The 17,312-nt window shown below is 41.9% G+C and overlaps 1 protein-coding gene across 1 annotated transcript; it reads right to left on the bottom strand.

The window, feature by feature from the left end:
- Positions 1 to 1,126: 1,126 nt before the first annotated feature.
- On the bottom strand, positions 1,127 to 17,016 carry LOC311100566 (cerebellar degeneration-related protein 2-like; the record flags this gene model as incomplete). The annotated part of the gene is made up of 6 exons (XM_084141468.1): positions 1,127 to 1,792; positions 1,984 to 2,209; positions 12,092 to 12,262; positions 12,493 to 12,641; positions 15,822 to 15,934; positions 16,935 to 17,016. The coding sequence occupies 6 exons, from the start codon at positions 17,014 to 17,016 to the stop codon at positions 1,127 to 1,129; spliced, it is 1,407 nt and encodes a 468-aa protein (XP_083997594.1).
- Positions 17,017 to 17,312: the final 296 nt, after the last annotated feature.

The raw sequence follows: 17,312 nt of genomic DNA, 5'->3' as shown, positions 1-17,312 counted from the left end.
TGATGTCAACTAAGGATGTGGCTATCATGAACAATTAGGATAGCATGAGTTAAAAAAACGATTAACCAGACAGTTTTTGACAAAGAATTGGAACAGCACTTATGAAATGTCTACATTGTCTGTCATTGTATTCGTAAAGCACATCAATATCATAGCACCGTACAGTACATAGCCGAGTTTTGGTATATCCTCAGTAGATTATCACTAGCTACTACATTATTCATTAACAACTCAGTCTTCTTCCCAATTACATTAGTTTTTAAACTTCGGGATCAGGCAAAATCTTTTGAAGACATACAGTACAATTGTGAAAGATAGAGTTCCGGAAATTATGACCTTGCTTGTAGAAATTATAGTTTATCTTGGACCTTACATGAGCACCAAAAAATATCAGGTTTTTGTTCTGGTAAGATATTCAGAAACTTTTAATAATGACAAAGATCTAGGCCAAATATTTCATAGCTGCAGTTGAAGATGCGTTGATGATTATTGTATAGCTGCATTGAACAAAAGCGATAACAAGCTCTCCCTTTTTAAAATTCAGATTGCCTTCACACATCGCCTTGCAAGGTAACTCATTACCAAGAGTAGGAAACAGTGTCATTTCTAGGCACACAAAGATGGTAAAAAGTTCCCGTTTGGACCATCAGGCTCAGACAAGTCACTTTAAAAGGATATGCATAGAGGTACCATTGAAAAGAGCTAGTCCACAGAAATAGTTTCCAGAGGTCCTTGGTTTCTCAGTGTACAGTAAAGTTGCCCTTAGATGCTAAGCAACTGGCTCAGGTAGGCCTGGGTGATTGAGGCAGAATGATGTATTATAGAGTGAACGTTAGGCACTGTTGTTTCCATGCATAAGAGATGGTGTATCTTGCCTTTCTCTAGCTGCTCCAATGACCATAGATAGCAATGAGCCCTTTGAGAAGGTTATCAATTCATCTTCACTTCTACCAGATATAACACAGCAGTTCCCAGGCAAACTTTTAAACAAGTCTGAAATTGTTTGAGTATGGTGCTTTGCTTGTTTAGTAGCTAGCACATATAGTATGTCCCACCTCCAATTGGAGCATAAAAATAGCTTGTTCAGCACAAACCCATTTTTCTATGTTTATTTGCGAAAGTAATGCTACTGCAGCTGCCAAGATTGACCCCTGTTCTCAATCAGGTCCTCTTTGGTTTTCTGGATGCACATAAAGATCTCCTTGAACAGGGCCTTGTACTCAGGCTGGTGAAGTTCATCCTCCAGGCCCTCCATGTCTGTGCCTGCAACCTGGCGGAGGGAGGCTGGGCTTCGTGGGCAGACCAAGGGGTCTCCGCTGGGCTTTTGGACCTCCTTTTGTCTGTGCTGCTGGCTCGGGTCCGGCTCCCCCTGGTGGCAGCGCTGCAGCAGTGCGTCATATTTGATCTGCAGGGCGCTGTACTGAGCGTCAACCTCGTTGAGGAGGGAGATCCCACGCTGCTTCACCACCTCTGAACGGCGGACGCACGAACGCTCGTGGTCATGACTCTCGTCTACGTCTGACCCCTCACCCCTCGTTGACCTAAGCTGCTTCTCGCTGTTGCAGTGCTTTAGGACGCCACAACCTTTCACCTTAGAAAGGTAGCTGACCTCCATAAGGTCTCCCTCGGTCTCTCCATCCGCCTCCGTCCCCCTCTCCTGGTTCAGGGGGAAGAAGAGGGCATTGGGCAGCATGGTTAGGCTGACCCTTGACCTCAAAGCTTTGGTGCCATAGTCGGCTCTCCAAAGCTGACGAAGCTCCTCAGCCTCACACTCCAGCTCCGCTAGTCTGGCCTGGACAGAGAGAGAGGACCGATAGGGGAGTTAGATAGAGAGAGAAGGGGGAAGAGAGAAAGAGAGAGACAGGATTCAGTAATGTAACATGGAACTCTTGACTTAACCATTTCACTACATAGGAGGAGCAAACAGATTGTATTTGCTTCAAATGATTCTGTGTGTGTGTGTGTGTTGCTTCTCTTCCTCACCTGACACCCCTCCATCATTCCCAGGCGCTGCTCCAGTGCCACATTCTCATTGGCTAGGTGGTCTGCATCTCGCTCTGCCCCCTCCCTCCGAGCACGTTCATTGGCCAGCTGGGTCTGTAGGGAGCGGAGTGATCGCCGAAGCGACTCCTGCTCCTCCTCCCGCCACGAGACGTCAGAGGGAGACCAGGGGTCATCCGATTGCTCTCCAGAGTCGTAACTCGAGTACCTTGGAGGGGTCAGAGAGAATCCAACCAATTAAACTTTAAAAAGGATGGGAAACAATTTTTGTTCCAGTCCAGACCAGCACTTACACACCTAATTAGTGTTATAAAGTTACTGATAAGCTGCCAATAAGACTAATCAGGGAGTGATCTTTATTGAAGGCAGAGATGAGTGGCCTTGTGACTATCAAAATCAAATCCTGGTCACAGTTGTACCTTTGCGTGACAACTGTGACCAGTGCTCAGTGAGGTCAGTAGGGAGAGAATACTATAATCTGTTTGGCATGCGTGTTTATCAGTGACCTATGAGTTTTGGCCTGGATTAAGAGAGGAGCCCAGTCCAAACACGATAACACAGTCTGAACTGCTATGGCCTCAGAAGGCAGGAACAGGGCTAGCAGTAGCCACTAGTCCCCTTCAACAGCCGTAGTGTACGGCAAGAGAGGTAACAGAGAGAGAGAGCCAAACCGCACTGCTAGGTCAGGGCCAAGAGGGACTTGTGGTATTGAATGAACAAAATCTAAAGTAGGGCTTAGGGCCTTAGACCATCTAGAATAGAACTAACTAATGGCAACTTCAGTGGCGCTACGTCTTCTCTAAGTATTATCGCAAAACCTTTTCTACCTGCAGCTTAAATACAATTATTAATGCACAAGCTATTCAGCTGTAAATGCATAAAATGTTAATACGGGAACTGCAAGCCAGACAAAATGAAACGGGCCTATTTATATAATGAATATGAATTCGGAGGACAGAAATTATTAAATATTAAAGTATTAGACCTATCACTAAAAGCTTCAGTCTAGCATATTAGTAAGATTGTCTCACCCCATGTTCAAGAATGGCCTTTTTCCCATAATTCAGATTACAACCTCTCACTTTCAGTTATTTGAAAAGGAAATCATCTCTCAAATATCACTATTTTTTTAAACAAGCCATAGAAAGTTGTGGATGCAATTTCAATTTAATCCTCCAGAAATGACAGAACAAATAATGCAACAAATATTGTGGTTAAACTCAAATATACTAATTGATAAAAAACCATTTTTTTTTATGTTTAAAAGAGGTATAATCTTCGTAAATTATATCAAAGGTAGGACTGGTGGAGCTATGTCGCACATGCAGCTAACAAAAACATATGGAAATGTCTGCTCTACCCAAAATTACAACCAAATAATTGCAGCATTACCGCAAAAATGGAAGAGGAAAGTGGAAGGGGGAAAAATTAAGGAACTTGTCTGTTGGCCCTGCATTAAAGAACATAATTGGTTAAAGAAAATTGTGATAAATGAAACTGGTATACTTTTTTATTTAAGGACCAAAGGATTGACAGCCGTCCCATATAGATTGCAAAATATTTTTGACGTACCGATTCCATGGCATAGTGTTTATGAACTGATATGAAAATGACGCCGGATTCAAAACTTAGAATCTTTCAATTTAAATTATTATACAAAATTCTTGCTACCAATAGAATGTTATTTATATGGGGGATACAATCTTCCCAGCTCTGCAGATTTTGCTGCGAAGAGACAGAATCATTAGATCATTTGTTTTGGTACTGTCCATTTGTAGGATTGCAATATTTACCTGGAGCTAACCCTGCAGATAGCACTACTGGGTGATCTGAAAAGTCATAGTCAATCGATCAATAATATAATAATACTTTTAGCAAAAATGTTTATTTTCAATTTACAATCTGTAGAAACAATGAGAATAGAAGGGTTCAGAACTTTTGTAAAACATCACAGTACAGTTGAAAAATATATGGCAAATAGAAATCCAATATGGATGGTGTTAAGAGATAGATGGGAGGTGTTGAATGGAGCTGAAGGATGGGACTAATAACAACTAACAACAACTAATAACAACAAGATAACTAATGTAAAGCATACCGTGTCCACAATAAGTATATAGGTTATAGGTTGAGAGCTTTTGTGAAAGAGCACAGTTAGAAAGACATGGCATATAGAAGCAAACCGGATGGACATCATGAAAATGATCGGAGAGGTTGAGGGTAGAGGAAGTTCAGGAGTAAAAACAAACAAAATATAATTATTGTAAAATTGACTGTGTCCATAAAATGTATATAGTATGTATAAGCTGGAGGTAGAGGCTTTAGCGTTGTTGTTCACTAGTTTACTCCAATTAGGGAAGGGGTGGTGGGGTTGGAAAGTAATAAAGGGAAATATATTTTTTTAAAGGATATGTATATGTATTTATATATGTATTTATATGTATGTACAGTGGGGAAAAAAAGTATTTAGTCAGCCACCAATTGTGTAAGTTCACCCACTTAAAAAGATGAGAGAGGCCTGTAATTTTCATCATAGGTACACGTGAACTATGACAGACAAATTGAGGAAAAAAATTCCAGAAAATCACATTGTAGGATTTTTAATGAATTTATTTGCAAATTATGGTGGAAAATAAGTATTTGGTCACCTACAAACAAGCAAGATTTCTGGCTCTCACAGACCTGTAACCTCTTCTTTAAGAGGCTCCTCTGTCCTCCACTCGTTACCTGTATTAATGGCACCTGTTTGAACTTGTTATCAGTATAAAAGACACCTGTCCACAACCTCAAACAGTCACACTCCAAACTCCACTATGGCCAAGACCAAAGAGCTGTCAAAGGACACCAGAAACAAAATTATAGACCTGCACCAGGCTGGGAAGACTGAATCTGCAATAGGTAAGCAGCTTGGTTTGAAGAAATCAACTGTGGGAGCAATTATTAGGAAATAGAAGACATACAAGACCACTGATAATCTCCCTCGATCTGGGGCTCTACGCAAGATCTCACCCCGTGGAGTCAAAATGATCACAAGAACGGTGAGCAAAAATCCTAGAACCACACAGGTGGACCTAGTGAATGACCTGCAGAGAGCTGGGACCAAAGTAACAAAGCCTACCATCAGTAACACACTACGCCGCCAGGGACTCAAATCCTGCAGTGCCAGACGTGTCCCCCTGCTTAAGCCAGTACATGTCCAGGCCCGTCTGAAGTTTGCTAGAGTGCATTTGGATGATCCAGAAGAGGATTGGGAGAATGTCATATGGTCAGATGAAACTAAAAAATATAACATTTTGGTAAAAACTCAACTTGTCGTGTTTGGAGGACAAAGAATGCTGAGTTGCATCCAAAGAACACCATACCTACTGTGAAGCATGGGGGTGGAAACATCATGCTTTGGGGCTGTTTTTCTGCAAAGGGACCAGGACGACTGATCTGTGTAAAGGAAAGAATGAACGGGGCCATGTATCGTGAGATTTTGAGTGAAAACCTCCTTCCATCAGCAAGGGCATTGAAGATGAAACGTGGCTGGGTCTTTCAGCATGACAATGATCCCAAACACACCACCCGGGCAACGACGGAGTGGCTTCGTAAGAAGCATTTCAAGGTCCTGGAGTGGCCTAGCCAGTCTCCAGATCTCAACCCCATAGAAAATCTTTGGAGGGAGTTGAAAGTCCGTGTTGCCCAGCGACAGCCCCAAAACATCACTGCTCTAGAGGAGATCTGCATGGAGGAATGGGCCAAAATACCAGCAACAGTGTGTGAAAACCTTGTGAAGACTTACAGAAAATGTTTGACCTGTGTCATTGCCAACAAAGGGTATATAACAAAGTATTGAGAAACTTTTTTTATTGACCAAATACTTATTTTCCACCATAATTTGCAAATAAATTCATTAAAAAATCCTACAATGTGATTTACTGGATTTTTTTTCTCAATTTGTCTGTCATAGTTGACGTGTACCTATGATGAAAATTACAGGCCTCTCTCATCTTTTTAAGTGGGAGAACTTGCACAATTGGTGGCTGACTAAATACTTTTTTCCCCACTGTATGTGTACAGTGAGGGAAAAAAGTATTTGATCCCCTGCTGATTTTGTACGTTTGCCCACTGACAAAGACATGATCAGTCTATAATTTTAATGGTAGGTTTATTTGAACAGTGAGAGACAGAATAACAACAAAAAAATCCAGAAAAACGCATGTCAAAAATGTTATAAATTGATTTGCATTTTAATGAGGGAAATAAGTATTTGACCCCTCTGCAAAACATTACTTAGTACTTGGTGGCAAAACCCTTGGTGGCAATCACAGAGGTCAGACGTTTCTTGTAGTTGGCCACCAGGTTTGCACACATCTCAGGAGGGATTTTGTTCCACTCCTCTTTGCAGATCTTCTCCAAGTCATTAAGGTTTCGAGGCTGACATTTGGCAACTCGAACCTTCAGCTCCCTCCACAGATTTTCTATGGGATTAAGGTCTGGAGACTGGCTAGGCCACTCCAGGACCTTAATGTGCTTCTTCTTGAGCCACACCTTTGTTGCCTTGGTCGTGTGTTTTGGGTCATTGTCATGCTGGAATACCCATCCACGACCCATTTTCAATGCCCTGGCTGAGGGAAGGAGGTTCTCACCCAAGATTTGACGGTACATGGCCCCGTCCATCGTCCCTTTGATGCGGTGAAGTTGTCCTGTCCCCTTAGCAGAAAAACACCCCCAAAGCATAATGTTTCCACCTCCATGTTTGACAGTGGGGATGGTGTTCTTGGGGTCATAGGCAGCATTCCTCCTCCTCCAAACACGGCGAGTTGAGTTGATGCCAAAGAGCTCGATTTTGGTCTCATCTGACCACAACACTTTCACCCAGTTCTCCTCTGAATCATTCAGATGTTCATTGGCAAACTTCAGATGGGCCTGTATATGTGCTTTCTTGAGCAGGGGGACCTTGCGGGCGCTGCAGGATTTCAGTCCTTCACGGCGTAGTGTGTTACCAATTGTTTTCTTGGTGACTATGGTCCCAGCTGCCTTGAGATCATTGACAAGATCCTTCCATGTAGTTCTGGGCTGATTCCTCACCGTTCTCATGATCATTGCAACTCCACGAGGTGAGATCTTGCATGGAGCCCCAGGCCAAGGGAGATTGACAGTTATTTTGTGTTTCTTCCATTTGCGAATAATCGCACCAACTGTTGTCACCTTCTCACCAAGCTGCTTGGCGATGGTCTTGTAGCCCATTCCAGCCTTGTGTAGGTCTACAATCTTGTCCCTGACATCCTTGGAGAGCTCTTTGGTCTTGGCCATGGTGGAGAGTTTGGAATGTGATTGATTGATTGCTTCTGTGGACAGGTGTCTTTTATACAGGTAACAAACTGAGATTAGGAGCGCTCCCTTTAAGAGTGTGCTCCTAATCGCAGCTCGTTACCTGTATAAAAGACACCTGGGAGCCAGAAATCTTTCTGATTGAGAGGGGGTCAAATACTTATTTCCCTCATTGAAATGCAAATCAATTTATAACATTTTTTACATGCGTTTTTCTGGATTTTTTTGTTGTTATTCTGTCTCACTGTTCAATTATACCTACCATTAAAATTATAGACTGATAATTTCTTTGTCAGTGGGCAAACGTACAAAATCAGCAGGGGATCTAATACTTTTTTCCCCTCACTGTATATGTATGTATGTATGTATGTATGTATATACACTACTGTTCAAAAGTTTTGGGTCACTTAGAAATGTCGTTGTTTTTGAAAGAAAAGCAATTATTTTGTCCATTAAAATAACATCAAATTGATCAGAAATACAGTGTAGACAATGTTAATGTTGTAAATGGCTATTGTACCTGGAAACGGCTGATTTTTAATGGAATATCTACATAGGCGTACAGCGCCAATTATCAGCAACCATCAGTCCTGTGTTCCAATGGCACGTTGTGTTTGCTAATCTAAGTTTATCATTTTAAAAAGGCTAATTGATCATTAGAAAACCCTTTTGCAATTATGTTAGCACAGCTGAAAACTGTTGTGCTGATTAAAGAAGCAATAAAACTGGCCTTCTTGAGACTAGTTGAGTATCTGGAGCATCAGCAATTGTGGGTGATATACAGTTGAAGTCGGACGTTTACATACACTTAGGTTGGAGTCATTAAAACTCGTTTTTCAACCACTCCACAAATTTCTTGTTAACAAACTATTGTTTTGGCAAGTCGGTTAGGACATCTACTTTGTGCATGACACAAGTAATTTTTCCAACAATTGTTTACAGACAGATTATTTCACTTATAATTCACTGTATCACAATTCCAGTGGGTCAGAAGTTTACATACACAAAGTTGACTGTGCCTTTAAACAGCTTTAAAAATTCCTGAAAATGATGTCATGGCTTTAGAAGCTTCTGATAGGCTAATTGACATAATTTGAGTCAGTTGGAGTTGTACCTGTGGATGTATTTCAAGGCCTACCTTCAAACTCAGTTCCTCTTTGCTTGACATCATGGGAAAATCAAAAGAAATCAGCCAATACCTCAGAAAAAAAAATGGTAGACCTCCACAAGTCTGGTTCATCCTTGGGAGCAATTTCCAAACGCTTGAAGGTACCACGTTCATCTGTACAAACAATAGTACGCAAGTGGTCCTCTGTAGCTCAATTGGTAGAGCATGGCGCTTGTAACGCCAGGGTAGTGGGTTCGATCCCCGGGACCACCCATACATGAAAATGTATGCACACATGACTGTAAGTCGCTTTGGATAAAAGCGTCTGCTAAATGGCATATTATTATTATTATTATAAGTATAAACACCATGGGACCACGCAGCCGTCATACCGTTCAGGAAGGAGACACGTTCTGTCTCCTAGAGATGAACGTACTTTGGTGCGAAAAGTGCAAATCAATCCCAGAACAACAGCAAAGGACCTTGTGAAGATGCTGGAGGAAACAGGTACAAAAGTATCTATATCCAGAGTCCTATATCGACATAACCTGAAAGGCCGCTCAGCAAGGAAGAAGCCACTGCTCCAAAACCGCCATAAAAAAAGCCAGACTACGGTTTGCAACTGCACAGGGGGACAAAGATCATACTTTTTGGAGAAATGTCCTCTGGTCTGATGAAACAAAAATACAACTGTTTGGCCATAATGACCATCGTTATGTTTGGAGGAAAAACGGGTAGGCTTGCAAGCCAAAGAACACCATCCCAACCGTGAAGTACGGGGGTGGCAGCATCATGCTGTGGGGGTGCTTTGCTGCAGGAGGGACTGGTGCACTTCACAAAATAGATTGCATAATGAGTAAGGAAAATTATGTGGATATATTGAAGCAACATCTCAAGACATCAGTCAGGAAGTTAAAGCTTGGTCGCAAATGGGTCTTCCAAATGGACCATGACCCCAAGCATACTTCCAAAGTTGTGGCAAAATGGCTTAAGGACAACAAAGTCAAGGTATTGTTGTGGCCATCACAAAGCCCTGACCTCAATCCTATAGAACATTTGTGGGCAGAACTGAAAAAGCGTGTGCGAGCAAGGAGGCCTACAAACCTGACTCAGTTACACCAGCTCTGTAAGGAGGAATGGGTCAAAATTCCCCCAACTTATTGTGGGAAGCTTGTGGAAGGCTACCCAAAACGTTTGACCCAAGTTAAACAATTTAAAGGCAATGCTACCAAATACTAATTGAGTGTATGTAAACTTCTGACCCACTGGGAATGTGATGAAAGAAATAAAAGCTGAAAGAAATCATTCTCTCTACTATTATTCTGACATTTCACATTCTTAAAATAAAGTGTTGATCCTAACTGACCTAAGACAGGGAATTTTTACTAGGATTAAATGTCAGGAATTGTGAAAATTGTATGTAAACTTCCGACTTCAACTGTATGTTGCAAGTTCTCCCACTTAAAAATGAGAAAGAAAAATCCAGAAAATCATATTGTAGGATTTTTTATGAATTTATTTACAAATTATGGTGGAAAATAAGTATTTGGTCAATAACAAAATGTTATATACCCTTTGTTGGCAATGACACAGGTCAAACGTTTTCTGTAAGTCTTCACAAGGTTTTCACACAGTTGCTGGTATTTTGGCCCATTCCTCCATGCAGATCTCCTCTAGAGCAGTGATGTTTTGGGGCTGTCGCTGGGCAACACGGACTTTCAACTCCCTCCAAAGATGTTCTATGGGGTTGAGATCTGGAGACTGGCTAGGCCACTCCAGGACCTTGAAATGCTTCTTACGAAGCCACTCCTTCGTTGCCCGGGCGGTGTGTTTGGGATCATTGTCATGCTGAAAGACCCAGCCACGTTTCATCTTCAATGCCCTTGCTGATGGAAGGAGGTTTTCACTCAAAATCTCACGATACATGGCCCCATTCATTCTTTCCTTTACACGGATCAGTCGTCCTGGTCCCTTTGCAGAAAAACAGCCCCAAAGCATGATGTTTCCACCCCCATGCTTCACAGTAGGTATGGTGTTCTTTGGATGCAACTCAGCATTCTTTGTTCTCCAAACACGACGAGTTGAGTTTTTACCAAAAAGTTATATTTTGGTTTCATCTGACCATATGACATTCTCCCAATCCTCTTCTGGATCATCCAAATGCACTCTAGCAAACTTCAGACGGGCCTGGACATGTACTGGCTTAAGCAGGGGGACACGTCTGGCACTGCAGGATTTGAGTCCCTGGCGGCGTAGTGTGTTACTGATGGTAGGCTTTGTTACTTTGGTCCCAGCTCTCTGCAGGTCATTCACTAGGTCCCTCCGTGTGGTTCTGGGATTTTTGCTCACCATTCTTGTGATCATTTTGACCCCACGGGGTGAGATCTTGCGTGGAGCCCCAGATCGAGGGAGATTATCAGTGGTCTTGTATGTCTTCCATTTCCTAAAAATTGCTCCCACAGTTGATTTCTTCAAACCAAGCTGCTTACCTATTGCAGATTCAGTCTTCCCAGCCTGGTGCAGGTCTACAATTTTGTTTCTGGTGTCCTTTGACAGCTCTTTGGTCTTGGCCATAGTGGAGTTTGGAGTGTGACTGTTTGAGGTTGTGGACAGGTGTCTTTTATCCTGATAACAAGTTCAAACAGGTGCCATTAATACAGGTAACGAGTGGAGGACAGAGGAGCCTCTTAAAGAAGAAGTTACAGGTCTGTGAGAGCCAGAAATCTTGCTTGTTTGTAGGTGACCAAATACTTATTTTCCACCATAATTTGCAAATAAATTCATTAAAAATCCTACAATGTGATTTTCTGGATCTTTTTTTCTCAATTTGTCTGTCATAGTTGACGTGTACCTATGATGAAAATTACAGGCCTCTCTCATCTTTTTAAGTGGGAGAACTTGCACAATTGGTGGCTGACTAAATACTTTTTTTCCCCACTGTATGTATGTATGTATGTATGTATGTATGTATGTATGTATGTATGTATGTATGTATGTATGTATGTATGTATGTATGTATGTATGTATGTATGTATGTATGTATGTATGTATGTATGTATGTATGTATATATATATATATATATATATATATATGCAAGGGAAAAAAACATATGGGGGATTGAAAGTGATGCAGACAATTACATTGATGGAAGTTACAATCTATCTGCAATATTAAAGCTGATCTACCCCCATAAAAAAAATAATAATACATTTTCCATTTGATGAATCTGACCTTATTGTGCCATGTCCATTTAACCCCATGCAGACCCGACTTATCTATATACACTGCATGGCCAACAGTATGTGGACACCCCTTCAAATTAGTGGATTTGGCTATTTCAGCCACACCCGTTGCTGACAGGTGTATCAAATCAAGCACAGAGGCATGCAATCTCCATAGACAAACATTGGCAGTAGAATGGCCCCTACTGAAGAGCTCAGTGACTTTCAACGTGGCACCGTCATAGGATGCCACCTTTCCAACAAGTCAGTTTGTCAAATTTCTGCCCTGCTAGAGCTTCCCCAGTCAACTGTAAGTGCTGTTATTGTGAAGTGGACACATCTAGGGGGAAAAAACGTCTCAGCCGCGAAGTGGTAGGCCAACACAAGCTCACAGAATGGGACCACCGAGTGTGTGTATTTCATGTATGAGTGTTGTGATCTCACCTGTGTGTGCGTTGCAGCTCATTCAGGCAGGACACACTCTGCGCCCCATAGGGCCGCCATGACTCTGCAAGGGGTTTCCAATGGGGATTAGCAGGGGCTGTCTTCAGATCTTCTACCTGACGTTGCAGATCCTCCACCTGGGTCTGCAGAGCCTCGATCATCTCTGTGAGCCTGAAGAAAGACCAACTAATCATGTTGCTTTTGCCCTCATATTTAGCTCTCCTCTCACCAACTCAAGTCGTTCACCATTCCATCTCTATTCTCTGGAGAAATTATTGATTTAGATGCATAGGATTGGTTTAAGCATTGGCTGGAGGGAGTTTCCACCATTGTTAGATCAATGTGAGAAAGTGTGCGAGAAGGGTGAAGAGGGTGGGACGCAGCCTCAGGTTTCAACCCACCCCTGGATCTTGTGCTGGGCGGCCCTGTTGTCCTGTACCAGGCGGGTGTTGCTCTGCTCCTGCTCTCTGGAGGACTGGTCTAGCTGCTCGTACACCTTAGCATGCTGGTCATTCACCTGCCTCAGGAGGTCCACCTGCTTAGTCAGGTACTGGAGGGAGGGGGATGGAGGAGGAGAGAACCAGGACTCAGTATCATCACATAACCGGCCACCTTCAACTTCACAATTAATTTCTTATTTGAATCCAGATTACACAGTGGTGTAAAGTAATTAAGTAGAAATACTTTAAAGTACTACTTAAGTCGTTTTTGGGGGTGTCTGTACTTTACTATTTATATTTTTGACAACTTTTACTCCACTACTTTCCTAAAGAAAATATGTACTTTTTACTTCCATACATTTTCCCTGACACTCAAAAGTACTGGTTACATTTCGAATGCTCAGGCAGGTCAGCAATATGGCCCAATTCACGCACCTATCAATATATTACGCGTTGTTATCCCTACTGCTCTGATCTGGGAGACTCACTAAACACAAATACTGCGTTTATAAATGATACCGAGTGTTGGTGTGCCCCTGGCTGTCCGTAAATAAATAATTAATTAATTAATTGTGCCATCTGGTTTGCTTAATATAAGGAATTTAATGTATAGCATTTACTTTTTACTTTTACTCAAGTATGACAATTGAGTACTTTTCCACCATAACATTTTAAACTATACTGAACAAAAATATAAATGCAACAATTTCAAAGATTTTACTGAGTTACAGTTCATATAAGGAAAATCGGTCAATTGAAATAAATTAATTAGGCCCTAATCTATGGATTTCACGACTGGGAATACAGATATGCATCGGTTGGTCACAGATACCTTAAAAAACGTAGGGGCATGGATCAGAAAACCAGTCAGTATCTGGTGTGACCACCATTTTCCTCATGCAGCGCGACACATCTCCTTTGCATAGAGTTGATCAGGCTGGTGATTGTGGCCTGTGGAATGTTGTCCCACTCCTCTTCAATGGCTGTGTGAAATTACTGGATATTGGTGTACACGTCGATCCAGAGCATCCCAAAGCTGCTCAATGGGTGACATTTCTGGTGAGTATGCAGGCCATGGAAGAACTGGGACATTTTCAGCTTCCAGGAATTGTGTACAGATCCTTGCGACATGGGGCCGTGCAGGCGATGGCGGCAGATGAATGGCACGACAATGGGCCTCAGGATCTCGTCACGGTATCTCTGTGCATTAAAATTGCCATCAATAAAATGGGTTCGTTGTCCGTAGCTTATGCCTGCCTGCCCATACCATAACCCCAATGCCACCATGGGACACTCTGTTCACAACATTGACATCAGCAAACCGCTCGCCCACACAACGCAATGCACGTGGTCTGCAGTTGCGAGGCCGGTTGGACATACTGCCAAATTCTCTAAAACGATGTTGGAGGCGGCTTATGGTAGAGAAATGACCATTCAATTCTCTGGCAACAGCTCTGGTGGACATTCCTGCAGTCAGTATGACAATTGCACACTCACTCAAAACTTGAGACATCTGTGGCATTGTGTCGTGTGACAAAACTGCACATTTTAGAGTGGCCTTTTATTGTACCCAGCACAAGGTCCACCTGTGTAATGATCATGCGGTTTAATCAGCTTCTTGTTATGCCACACCTGTCAGGTGGATGGATTGTCTTGTCAACTGAGAAATGCTCACTAACAGGTATGTAAACAATTTTGTGCACAACATGAGAGAAATAATTGTTTTGTGCGTATGGACAATTTCTGGGATCTTTTTATTTCAGCTCATGCAACCAACACTTTACATGTTGCGTTTATATTTTTGTTCAGTGTAGATACTTTTAGAATTTTACTCAAGTAGTATTTTACTGGGTGACTTTCACTTATACTTGAGTAATTTTCTATTAAGGCATCTTTACTTTAACTTAACAATTCAATATCTATGGAGAATGCTGTGAACCTTTAGTCAGCTCATTAAGATCCTGATCAGCCACAAAACACCTACTAAAAACATAAATCCTAGCAATAAAACAAATACTTCTACAGTCCATAGGAGCTGTACATTATCTTGCAATGCTATTCACTTAGATAATTTAATGATGCAGAATTCAAAAGACTAAGTTATGAAAAATGGTGGCGGTTATCTATAGTGTAAAATAACATAGGCAAGATAACATAATTCACAGCATCAGCTTCCTCCTGTGCCATTTCTACATGCAGTCAGGTCATGAAATGGATGGCACCTTTAGAGAGATTAATTCTGTCAGTCAGCAGTTTCAGAGACAGGGAAGGATTTAGGAGTCGCACATCCAGAGCTGACCCTACTCAGGGAAATTAAATCCAGAGCTCATCTGGAAATGAGTGGCATTTGCTGACCATACAATATAGATTCAGTAGTGATACAAAAAAAACACCAAGACTGAATGTGATATTTAAATGCAAACTCAATTGGTTAAATAGATTCTCTAGCATGGAGAGGTTATTTAATCTAAAGTTATTTTGAGTCACAACAATACAATGGCGGCAATGTTGGTTCAAAGGTATGTCCGAAAAAAGAGGACAACTGATATGGGCAGCCTATCTTTCCTAGTCCTCTGAAACGTCACTGAACAAGGTGAAAAGCAATGGGGTATGCTGTTTTCAAAGGAGTAAGAGATCCCAATTGGTCCACTACTGTTTGATAATGGTGTTGATGTAATCCTGTACACACAAAAACAAAACAGTACAGTGTTAACACTTATTACCTGGGGATTTATAGTATTGAAAAACAAAGATAACAATTGGAATATAGACTTTGTAGCCTTGTCTTGACAAAACCATTTCTGATTAAATGTCTGCATTTTAAAGTACCCATTCTATTCTGTAACCTTTGTGTTTCTAGGGTCCTACCCTACATGGACCTATGGTAAACAACAGGTGCAGCCGAGAGATCAAGTAATCAATCCATCAGGGTTCAATCCTCTCATTTCTGCTTCAAAGGGAGTTAATGGTAGCCTGCCTTTTATGAATCTGGAACACTGATTTGATTAAGGAATTAAAGGAGCACAAATCTGAGGGCAGTTTCTCTTGTTTTCAACATCTCTTGTTTTCAACAGGAACAGATTGTAGCCTAACGGACAGGCCTCAGGTGTGTCAACTAGTGCTTGATTACCTGGATAATGTGTGCTTGTACTGGGCTGGAACAAAAACATGCACACTACGGGAAATGCCTATAGCTATGGTTTGGGACTGTGTCTGCCTGCTGACTCCTGATTGGTCAAACCCAGTTACCTCTACCCTTGTAGCTACAACCTGATTGGTTTAACCTTTACCTCCATCTCCTGTAGCTGTTCCTGATTGGTGGAGTACATCTGCTGCAGACCCTGCTCCAGCTCTCTGTTCCTGTCCAGCAGGGTCTTCCCCAGCTCAGCAGCCAGGTGCAGGTCTGCATGGGAGGAAAGAGAGATCAGAGAATAGGATCTATAAATGATCACTGTCTGTCACTAATTAAATAAAGGCTTGGGCAAAGACGTGGCCATTAGTGCGACAAGAGGTGGCAGAGTGCACAGTGCATCTATGGCTGTGTCTGTGCCTCAATGCTCAAGGTCAAGTACATGCATCTATCTTGCAGACATCCTACCTGTGTTGGTGGGTCAAATACATGTTACTTGTGCTACCCTTCATTTACAGTAGTTTGCCAACAATAGCCTACAATAGAACATAGTCCCAAAATAGATAAATCAAGCACACCACAAATATATTGGAGATATGTAGGCTATTTGACCCAAGTCAGGGCATTTACAATCAGAAAGGTACAAAAAAAATCTACCTTCATCACTCTGGCCTAATTCATGCGTTGTGAGACAGTCTCTCATTTACAAGATTTGTAATGGGGCGAGTTTATGAGCATGAAAACTGAATAGATGTTTCTAGAGCTATTTCCCCATTTCCTTATATTTCTATTCCAGCATTCATCAATAGATGGTCAATGATATATCTTGAACAATATAAATTAGTGAAATAAAACCTTAATATGCAGAGATGAAAATGAGTAGAAAAACTAAGACAAAGGATTCATTTTTTCAAATGGTTGGTTCCTTCATCCATGGCGGTGGAATGCTACCCTCGGGTGTGATGGAAATTCTGCGTGAGACAACCTTCATATATTTGTCTGAAGTCCGACAGTGTTCTGCCGCAGTAGGCTACCAAATGTGTCCGGTAGCCTGTAGGCTACTACATTTGATAGTGACATGACACCTGCCATATGAAAAAGGCGGTGCACCAAGAGCTCATTGTTTCAGCACCTGCTTGAAAATAATTTTGCCTTACGCTATGTCAAATTGTGGCCACTGCTAGGTTGTTGCTGCCGGCCACTGATAATCACAGCACAGGTGGACCCGCGCTTTCCCAGTCTCGGTCATCATTATGGATAGAATCATATTTACCACGCTCAAGGTCCTGCTTGTCATACCAAGGTTCTTCCTCCTTGATTTCGAATTCTTCCACCTCAATCATATCTGTAAGCATCTTCGGCCACATTGAATCCCCGACTGATCAATGGGCTTTCATTGGAATAGGTAGGAGACTAATTTCGCAGACAATGCAATATGCATTTGAGGTATAATAATCCACCAAATGCGTTTCCCCTCATCAGCTGGCGCTGTCTAAAGCCGATGTCTATCCGTCGGCTACAACCACAGTATGATGAAACTGCCTCGCACTCCACACACTTAACTCCCTCCAGCAGCAACGTAGCGTTTACCACGTCAGTAAACTCGTACTGCTCAAATCTTCTTCTCCTTCTTTGGTATCATGGCGTTCAC

Source organism: Coregonus lavaretus (assembly GCF_964263955.1).
Source record: "Coregonus lavaretus genome assembly, chromosome: 25".
Taxonomy (NCBI): Eukaryota; Metazoa; Chordata; class Actinopteri; order Salmoniformes; family Salmonidae; genus Coregonus; species Coregonus lavaretus.
Note: the sequence above shows the minus strand (reverse complement) of the source record. Positions and strands in the feature narration are given on the sequence as shown.